This window comes from Miscanthus floridulus, chromosome 3 (assembly GCF_019320115.1).
Source record: "Miscanthus floridulus cultivar M001 chromosome 3, ASM1932011v1, whole genome shotgun sequence".
In the NCBI taxonomy this organism is placed as follows: Eukaryota; Viridiplantae; Streptophyta; class Magnoliopsida; order Poales; family Poaceae; genus Miscanthus; species Miscanthus floridulus.
Genome location: NC_089582.1, coordinates 96,717,228 through 96,727,956, shown reverse-complemented (window position 1 = coordinate 96,727,956; position 10,729 = coordinate 96,717,228). Strand labels below are relative to the sequence as shown.

General features: G+C 41.1%; 1 protein-coding gene across 1 annotated transcript; it reads right to left on the bottom strand.

The window, feature by feature from the left end:
* Positions 1-244: 244 nt before the first annotated feature.
* Positions 245-6,556, bottom strand: LOC136541935 (probable ubiquitin receptor RAD23). The gene is made up of 11 exons (XM_066534120.1): positions 6,353-6,556; positions 3,720-3,881; positions 3,372-3,419; positions 2,649-2,719; positions 1,958-2,020; positions 1,622-1,799; positions 1,242-1,379; positions 1,043-1,156; positions 829-947; positions 676-748; positions 245-565 (listed from the first exon to the last, which is right to left on the bottom strand). Exons 1-11 carry the CDS (start codon positions 6,416-6,418, stop codon positions 422-424), a joined length of 1,176 nt encoding a protein of 391 aa, XP_066390217.1. The 5' UTR covers positions 6,419-6,556; the 3' UTR covers positions 245-421.
* Positions 6,557-10,729: the final 4,173 nt, after the last annotated feature.

Here is a 10,729-nt window from a genome sequence, read left to right as displayed (position 1 = left end):
TGATAATTAGTTGCTGCTGGAATGTGACGCACATGTCAATACAACATACGTGCTGATTGCTAAGCAGTATGTGAACCAGTTCAACTCCGCAAGCCTTCACTATCAGCGCGGTTCCGGATTGGGTAAACGAGCCACCGGTAAGGAAACCCACAAGCATCTTGCTTCCAGCCAGCGCTTGTCAGGTTGAACCGGTGAAACTGCTGGCCCAATGCGGCCAGAACGGCAATGAGTAGCACAAAACATATAGTAAGCTAATAAATTTATCCAGAAAAGAGTAAACTGACCCGTTACCTCTATATCAGGTTATAAAGTCTGTCTGTAAATCTAGGATTTATGTACTAAACAGCAAAGCCAAACAGAAATGTAGAGGGAGCGGACAGACGAGACAGCCTTCGCATGGAGAGATGAGAGCAATTCCGCCTCATAGTGGTGGCCCTCCGAGCCCGTCATCGTTGTCGAACTCGTGCATGTGATCCAAGAGGTAGTTGGCGGCCAGCTCCTCGTTCTTGTTGCAGGCGAAGAACACTTCAAGGACAAGTGCCCGGTCAAAGCCCATCCCTTCAAGCTGCGCATGAAGAATGTGATGGGGTAAATTGAATATAAAAAACCAAGGTGGTGAGAATGCAGGTAAAAGCAAATGTGTAAGAACTAGTCAAGATCCATCAATCAACTTACACGAAGTATAGCTTCGTTCTCCTCTGGAGTGACTGCAATGGTCTCAGCTGCATCTGCCATCTGGTCCAGCATCCTGGTTCAGGAAGTACAAAAATATCAAACCATGTCGGCAGAACAAAAATAACAAGGACACCCCAAGGAAGAAGCACAAACATTTCATTCTCTTCGTCTCCCTCCAGTGGTTCATTGATCAACCGCATGAACTCTGCTTGGTTTTCCTGGATTAGCTGCATAACCTGGGGATTTTGTTTCCCCAATTCTTGAAGCAATGGCTGCACAATGCATACATGAATTATGGGTGAATGGATTGCAAAAGGGAGATTGTTTGAGACTCAGAGAGGATGAGCAACAGAGCATGGAAACAGACCTGCAAAATCTGAGGGTTAGCCTGCACCAAACCAAGCAGGTTTTGGAATTGGGTGTTATTACGCAAAACATCAAGGTTTCCTGCACCGGCATTAGCGGAAGCATTCGGAAGAGACTACAGTTCAGACAAGGGCAAATATGAGAAACAAATTTGACTAGTTGAAAAAATGTCAGTGTATGTGCACAGGGGGGGGAGTTACTTGGGGAAAGAGGTCAAGAGGGTTAGCATTGGGTCCAGATGAAGGAACTGCAGCTTGAGCTGGTTGTGCCGCCTGGACAGCATTGGCTGGCTGGGAACTCGGAGGTGGTGCAGGAGCATCCATTTGTTCAGGAATCCCCTAAACAGAAGATGAAGGACATTAGTGTCTACAATTGTAAAACAAAACTTCATAAAAGGGCAATTAACTTCATTAGGTCACGAAATATTCAAATTAAACATATGTGCATGCAGCTTCAATCTACTTTATGCAATAGATGATGTGTTCACTAGTTAAACGTATTTGGCCACACATAGATTGCTGAAAGTTCATCATATGTGAGGCCTAGAAAGTAGCAAGGGAGGACAAAGAATCATTCTTACAGAATATAAGTACTCAACAGCGCGCTCTGGATTGTTATACGCAGCCCGCAGAGCACGTAGTACAGTGTCTCTGTCCCATGTCCCGCCACCCATTTCAAGAATGGATTGAATTGTTCCTTCCAAGTTGCTGCCAGCAACTAGGTTTGAGGCAGCCTGACCATAACTATCTGCCTCAGTGCTGTTCAAGTGAACATAAAAGAAAAGATATATGTGAATGTGATTAGCAACTTTTAACAGATATTTTTAATAGGAAATATCAATACATCATCAAGCAAAATTATGCTTGTTACAAGATTAGTTAAATCATCTAAGATGGAAGGAAAATCAGGAACTTACGATACAGCAACAGCAGGAGCTGCTGAGGCTGTAGCAGTTGCAGCCGGTGCACTGACAGGTACACTAATTCAGAGAATGGAAGGAGTTAGCTGGCGATGACAATAGTAGTATAATGTGAATGGAAATTATACCCAACTTATGCATCGTTACACTCAAGTTAAGAAAGGACACATGACAAATCAAATAGTACTACCTCTGTCCCATAAAACTTGACATTCTAGTTTTGTCCTATGTCAAACTATTTTAAGTTTAACCAAGTTTATACCCAAAATGATACCGATATTCATATTACCAAATATAAGTACCATTAGATTCGTCATGGAACACATTTTCATAGTTGTCATAAATGTTGATGATCTTCTCGATAGATTTGGTCAAACTTAATTGTTTGACTTAGGACAAGGTTAGAATGACACGTTTGTAGTAAGAAAATTCCTCAAAACAGTAGAGCCAGAAATGTGGCATAAATCTGCAAATCTCACAGCCTGTCAACTACAGTGTCAAAGACTCAAAGACCGCACTACTATGCACAACCTTTTGTTTTGTTATAATTCAATACAAACATAGAACTGACACTGAAATCAGTAATTGCAAATGTTGTCTGCCCTAGAACCAACCGAAAAGGATCCATACTATCAATCCTAACACAAATCAAGCTTTTTTTTTACATAAAAATAAATGTGAAGCTCACATAGGTGCCGGTGCAGCTGGGGCTGCTGACGTTTGAGGTGGAGTAGCAGGCACTGTCTGAGTAGGGGGTGCCTGCAAAAGTAGTTTAAGTTAATGTCTATATCTCAACAGAAATATATTACAGTGCACACTAAAGCATATGTATTTGCATATTATTGTCATGTCTCTGTGTTCTTTTTGTCCTGTTTGTTTTTGTTTGTTGCTTTATGTTTTTAGCTTTCTTTTTACAGCACCATAACAAGGATAGATCCATTGAGGATGAAAAAAAACATCAACAAATGACAAAAACACAGAGAATTGCAAGTTCAGAACTTTTCTACTGTAGTTGAACCACTTTGGTTGGCTTAGAACTTTAGGCCTTTAGCTCTGGTGACCTTTGGCTCAATAAAACAGTGACCATATATATATATATATATATATATATATATATATATATATATATAACTAAAAAGCCAGTTGTTCAACAGACCTCATATATGCTTTGATTTGCATATATAATATATCATCAAATAATTAAAAGACTAAAACTGTGTCATAGCTAATGGCTTTATCCAGAGTGACAATATATAGAAAGGGTATCTTTTACAACAAATAAAAAAACTTAATTTTGACAAAAGTTCCTTATACATTAGTTGGGTCAAGAAAAAGTTAAGTACTGAAAGAAAAATAACAAAATGTGAAAAAAAAACAGTATCGACACAAACAAAATATTCTAACGTCTCACCTGATTCGCGGTTGCCTTAGCCGGTGCTGCACTTCTTGATCCCTTGTTCTGTGAAAGGTTACAATTTTACTGTGATAAGATATATAGAACATTTCTGATGCAATTGTAGCCATTCACATTCCAAATTCACGGTAGCCTTTGCATCCATATATACAATATTGCCTAATAAGCTAGCAATAGAAAATGAAGCACAAATTCTTTCAAACAATCCAGTGCACCATGACAGTTATTCAGTTAACATTATCGGTTATTCATATCTTGGCAATAACTTTCTTATCATCCCAAGTCATACACCCATGATTTGCCATGTGCCCATGTGTCAACCAGAATAACAAACACGTAGCCTACCTGTCTGAGCATTATAACAAGAAAATTATTCTCAATCACTTGGTTTTCCTCCAATGTGGTGTCATCCTTGAGCACCTTCCCCTGGTGTATAAGCACTTGTTGGTCAGCAGGATAGGAAGCCTGCTCTTGCATACTCTCTATGGCCTTTTTCACGTCGGCAACCTGTTTGAAGAACTCGTGTCAATAGCGGGCATGCAACAGCATCACTACCAATTTCTCATTAGATAGAAACTGAAAGAACCGGAAAAACAGGATGCTAATAGAATTTAAGATTGCATTATCAAAACCCTTATTTGTTAAGTAGATAACAGATATGAAGGAGGTATATACTAAAAAAAATCTTGCAAATTTGAAGCTTTCTTTTATGGCAGCCAACCGATTCACCTTCTTTGATCCACCCAACCACAGTACCAAACAAGTGAAATCCAGCAAAACATCCTAAAAAGCTGCCTAGAAACAAACTGTCCAAAAGTGTCACTTATTGATGACATCTAACATCGACGAGTCAATAGTAGCTCCTGTGCACAAACTGAAATTGACAATATAACTAAAACAGTACTTGAGCATATGAGGTATCACGTTGCCTTATATTTTTCAGTCAAACACACAACCTCCAGTGTTATAACCGGTATTGTGTACAAGAGAAGGGGAAGAAAGGAGAAGACCAGGACAGCGGCAGAAGACGTGGGCACGCCCACGATCTCACCCGCGAGAGGCGGCAAAGCATAGGGAGTTCAGTTGCGTGCATGCATTTCTATCCAACTTGTATTAGAGTCCAGGGATTAGGCAATTAGGGGGTAAGCAGGGCAACACAGCTGATGTCCCCTGCGCTTAGACTACTATGTTTCGGTTCCTCCTGGTTTCCGCATGACGATCATCATGGAAGCGCCGGCCGGCCACCGCCACTCACTCTTATAGTCTTAGATCCTAGGCTCTATAAAAAAAGGGCGTACCCAGTGCAGAGAGCTCCCGCTCTGTGCGGGGTCTGGGGAAGGGTGTCAGTGGCAAGCCTTACCCTCGCCTGTGCAATGCGAGGAGACCGCGACTTGAACCCGGGACCTTCTGGTCACAGGCGGTAAGACTCTACCGCTTGCACCAGGCCCGCCCTTCAGATCCTAGGCTCTATCATCAAGAAATTTATATTTATAACGGTGATAAAAACACATAATCTGCAGAAATTCATAACAGCAACAATAGATCGACCAGCTAGAAAGGGAAGCACAAATGGATTTGGGGCTTAACTGTTGATAACTTCACCGTGTCATCTGACTCTTGTATCCACCAAAAACATCACCTAGGAGGAACTCAAACCCCATGTCCACATCCACAAGCAAACTCTGCAACAGGCCAATGGCTCTCAGTTCTGCCAATTCCACTTGCACCACTGGAAACCAACAAGACTGATTTGTTCACCGTGCACATGTTTTGGCTGTGTGGATATAAGTGTGCCTCTATTAGTTGGACCATGTTGTATACATATGGTTGGTAGGCGTCATTGCACCTGTGAACCATTCCTATTTGAAAGATTGTCAATGTTTATCTTCCTCGTCATGCTTACTTTGCCTTATCTTGGTGCATAAGTTATCGATCCGATCAGAATCTTTATCTAGCATGTCAAACTATTAAAATAAGCGGTGTGAATCTAAGACAATTGCAGTAGGACGTGAACTGGGTAGTCAGGCGTCCTCATTTTATCCTAGCTGATAAATAAAGAGAAATCATCTCCTTACAATCTCTACTGCCAATTGTAAGCAAGTAAGGTTTATTTACTCCTTATATCTTAACCTTTATTGCTACCAGTTTCTTATCCATAGAAGGGGTGTTGATAGCATCCTTTTATTCATGAAAGGCCGAAAGGGCGATGATAGCATCAAAGGTTCGTTTTTTTTTTTACAACGGCAAGGTTCGTGTTATATGAACTTAGGTGAACTGAAAAATCTCAGATTTCAAAGGCTTTTTTTTTTATGGCATGCACCTATTTGATCCACTCCAACCAAATTACCAAATAGGTGAAAGTCCAGCATTACATCCTAAAGCTGCCTAGAAACAAACTGGCAGAAAGTAGCTTGTACTGATAAGATCTAACATCGACAAGTCAAGAATGGCTCCTGAGCGTAAACTGAAACCGCAATAACTAATCAATGCTCGTGCCCGCAAGGTAATGAGGTATCACGTTGCCTTACTTTTTTTTATCAATCAAACACACAACCTGCAGAGATGTATGAAATCGACAATCGATTGACTACAACTTATGCTCTATCTACCAACTATAAAGGGAGCAACCAATGAACTAATGCCTGATAACTTCGCTTTGCCATCTGATTCATGTATCCACGAAAACATAACTGGAAGGAACCCAAACTGAAACCAGAAAATCCACAGGCGAACTCTCCAACAGCTCTCCGTTCCGTCTGTTCCACTCGCATCACCGGAACCAAACCAGCAACCTACAGATTGGATCCACGGCAGCTTCGCTCGCGGCTTCCAACACTCTCATCGCCTCCGCAGGGGAACCAACCAAATCCTAGACCCCAAACGAACCTAACAAGCAGCCAAATCTAGCGAAGCAGCCCCGCCAATACATCCAGCAACTAGAACCATAGCGACAGATCGGGAGCGCAAGCGATGAGTACCTTGTCGGTGGGTTCCACTTCGATCTGGAAGCTGGATCCCTTGAGCGTCTTCACGGAGACCTTCATCTCGCCGCGCTGCCGCCGCCGCCGCCTGCGTCGAACTGGAGGGTTGGAGGCGGACAGCAGCGGTCAGGCGGAGGAGAGGGGACGAAGGCTAGAGGGGACGAGCTCCCTTCGGAGATTTCTATTCCGGTCCCCAGCCGAAGGGCGCTTTTTGCGGGTTGGGTCCTCTAGTTTGCTGAATTTATATGTTATGTTTCTGTTCCAGGAAGTCATCCAAATCGGTAGGGTTTTTGACGGAGCTCTTTTTATACGATAGACAAATAAGCCCAAGTAAACAGGACGGTAGAACGTCGTTAAAGTTGTAGTCGGATAGGGACATTTACTAGGGTGCGTGCCCCGTGCACATGGTTTTTTTTGCAATAATGACTTAAAAACGTTTTTAAGCCCCACACGCACGAGTCTCCCTACGTGCACGTGGGTTCCGATGGCGGTGGTGATGGCGCCGGCGAGGTGTCTTCTTCTTCTTCCTCCTCCTCCCACATTCAAACGTATTGGAATTAGGGTTCCGACGGGCTTATCCTCTCCCTTCCTCTCATCCCCCCCAACTCTGGTGGGCTTAGAAGAGAAGGAACTCACGGGAGGCAGGCTGGCCAGGCGGTGGGGACGGCATGAGGGTGGTTTAGGGTCCTAGCAGGCGGTCGAGCCAAGTCAGGGCCGGGGCGCCATGGCCATTGGCGACCGAGGGGGAAAAGGTGGTACCGCGGTTGTGCTAAGGTTTCGTCGGGCTCCGCGGTTAGCACGCCCGTGACAGGGCGGTGGGCCGCGAGGCGGTGGGACCGCGGGAGGAGGAAGAAGAAGAAGAGTAGCGCGTGCGGGCGTGAGGAAGAAGAGAGAAGAGAGAGCGTGCGTCTGTGTGGCCGTGCATTAGTAGATGCCTTTTTAGCAAAGTTTTTAGCTAGCTTTAGCTAATTTTTAGCTCTAGAAATTAGTCTTAACTTATCGAAACAAATCTAAAATTAAGATGATTGGATAATATCCTCATCAAATCCTGCTAACTGACAAGCAAAGAGATGCACAAAGCCATCCATATACGATCTCTACATATTAATTGCGAGTAAGGTCAATTTACTCTTTTTTACAATCATTTCCCTTACAAATGCTATAGGTTGATTAGTTGGTTGTTGTAACAATCATTTCCAATCTAGCTAGCTCCTCAGATTTGTTCTGCTTCTTGTTATTCTTAATAGGACGTTTAGTGTATGTTATTAAGTTTAGCTAGCATACATGTTCCTGCTTTGCAATAGGAGAAAAACTATCAAACATTCATGAAAAACGATGACGAAGAATGGAAGGTGAGGGGAGTACTACCTTTCAGGATGGAATATTTGCAAAGGGAATTGCTCGAAAAAGAGAACTACAGCTTGGAAGCTATTGATTATTCTCAATATAAGAAATCGGATATTACATCTATGCACTATAACATGTTTTTGATGGAAGCATCAACGGGTTATTTATGGTTGATTGAATGGGATTCTGATGGAGTGGAAATGATTAGTATCTATAAATGTCTAAATCCAGTGGATTTACTTCTTTTGATGGCATTATCTAAGGCTATATTATCTACCATGATTGTATATGAAGATCATCCTAACATTTCTTGATTAATTGATCTGAAGGATAATCATTATGCTTTCTTGAATCGACAACAAAATGTATTGAAAGTAGTCAAGATAGATCTGACGTATTATGTGTATCATATTCCGAAATCCGGTATCTTGGCAAATATGCATAGCTTTCAAAGCAAAGGGATCTTATTCAATCTTGTAAAAGAAATTCTCATTATTCCTATCTATGATAGCAAGACAGATAAGGTCATTCAATTGAATGGAATCACTCCTATAGGATATATCTATTCGTTTTATCTTTCCTATAATATATAAATTTGTTTTATGATGACCATGTATCCATCATATAAGTTAATGTCAGTAATAATATGATAATGTCCTATTAACTCTATCGAATTAAAATACATTTTTGATAGATTTTTTCTCCCATTGCAAAGCACAAAAATACTTAGGCATAAATATATCATAACTTTAATTTTCATACTATTTATGTGATGCTACAGTTAAATATCGAGTTCCGTGACTTTCTTTGAGAACCCATAAAAATATATAACTCATATCTAATTAAAATGGGCAAGGAGTTAGTTGTCGACATGTTAAGATTAGAATGTCGCCCATGATTATAGCGGGAACCTCTCCCCATTTTCTACGTGGCATCTCTTATCAAGGATTGCATGGATACATTTATTTGGACTAAATTAGATAACAAACTGTTTAAAAATTCAATTCCGGTTTGATTAGTTGGACCATATGCAAGTTTAATAAGAATAAATTTTGTTTCCAATCAAAGCTACGTGACCAATTTGATGGTGGAAATATTTGTTTCTATGGAAAAGACCAATGATTCAGCCTATAACGTTGAAACTATTTTTGTTTTTAAATTTTATGAAAAAACTGAAAAAACATGATTTGATTAGTTGGACCATGGGCGGATCCAAGTTTTAATAAGAATAAATGTTATTTCTAATCAAAATTACCAGGCTGTTTGGTTTGCTGGACGAGGCGGCTCCTTGCTTTTCTGGCGGACGAACCGAGTCCGGGAAATGAACTACAGAAAGGATCACCTGGTGCTGCATGTGACGGCTCCGTGCTTCAAAGTAAGGGGGTGTTTGGGACTGCTCCACAAACTCTGCTCTACAAACTTCATTGTGGAGCAGCTCCACAAAAAATTGGAGTTTGTGGAGTATCTCTTTAGGTACTCTCACAACTCCACCCTTTTTTCTCGAGCAGAGTGCGTGGAGCTGAAACCGTTTAGCTAAAAAACGTGGAGCGGAGCTGAAAAACGTAGAGCGGAGCAGTCCCAAACACCCCCTAAATTGTCAGGTTCGGATATAGGATGGGATGGCTCCAGAGCCAGCTTGTGATCCAATCGAAGCACGCCATGAACAACTTGGTGGTAAAAATCTTTGTTCACCACACGTTGTTTTTAATTATAACTACATAAACAATTTGGTGGTGGAAATCTTTATTTCCTAGGATTAGAAAAAAGGTCAACGATTCAAAGGTTCATAATGTTACATTTTTCTTTTGAATTTTACATAAAACAAAGAAAAAAACACTAGGAAACAGAAACATGCGGAGAAATAAAACCAAAACAAAAAACACAAAGAAGAGGAAAGAAGAAAAAAAATGGATATCTCTATATCTACCTAATATTAAAGAGTGAAACGTTTCTTCCAATCCGCCATTTTATTTCCAAATTAACCCCCGTTGCTTCTTCATCCACTGCCTTCCTCTAGCTCCGCCCGTTGTATAATTCGATTTCTAATTTCTTTGTCGTGTTTTACTCCATTTCATTTTTTTCTCGCATGCGGGTTGGTTTTGATTCGGTTTTCTAATTCTTTTTTGTTTTTTTCTTCTTTCTATCTATTGTTCCCTCTAGTTCGTTTATCCTTTTTTTTTTCTCTCCTGCTCAGTTTCCTTTCTTTTCTTTCGTCTGGTTTTAATTTCACATATCTCTCTTTCTTCTTCTCGACACGGTCACGAGCCTGGCATGGCGTGTCAGAGTAGCGGCGACGCATGGCGCCATGCATGGCGTGGCGTGGTAAGCGCGGGCATGGTGCAGTGACTAGGCCGACAGAGGGAGAAAGAGCCATGTGAGCGTCTTGGCACTAGTTTTCTGGCATTTTTGGAATGGAAAGATGCCCATGACCCTTTACCAAAGTTGGAGATATCACACGTCACACTATAATTCCTATTAAGGCTCCATGATGATTCGGGCAATGGTTTAGAAATTATAAGGCTCCCAAGTTGACAGTGCCAGGCTGTTTGGAAGCTCATGGACAGGGATGAAAACAGTGATTCTTGCACTTTTTTTACTTCAATTTTGAAGGTCAAACCTTGGTCCAATTTCATCGTTAACACCCCCAATCTCTAGTCCTATGTTTGTAGTGCAAGTTTTATATTTGGAGCATGAGTTATTGCTTAGCAAAAATGTAGAGCGCGCTACGGCAAAATGGAAATGTTGTCATTTCTCATCGACTTGGGGCATTTTCCAAGTCCAAGCATTTTGAACTAAAAGTTCAAACTTTGTTCTTCAATTTAAACTATCAAAACACCAAATCTTCGTCAATACTTTGCACTACATCAAAGCTCATGACCTATTCTACACTTTCATATTAGCCAAATTTGAGTTATTTAATAAAATAATTAGTTAAATGGCTCGCCAAAAGTCTATTAAGCCATTTATAGAAACTAGGGTTTTTGTTGTCTTCCATCCCTTCCTATACATAATTAAGGTTTGAAACCA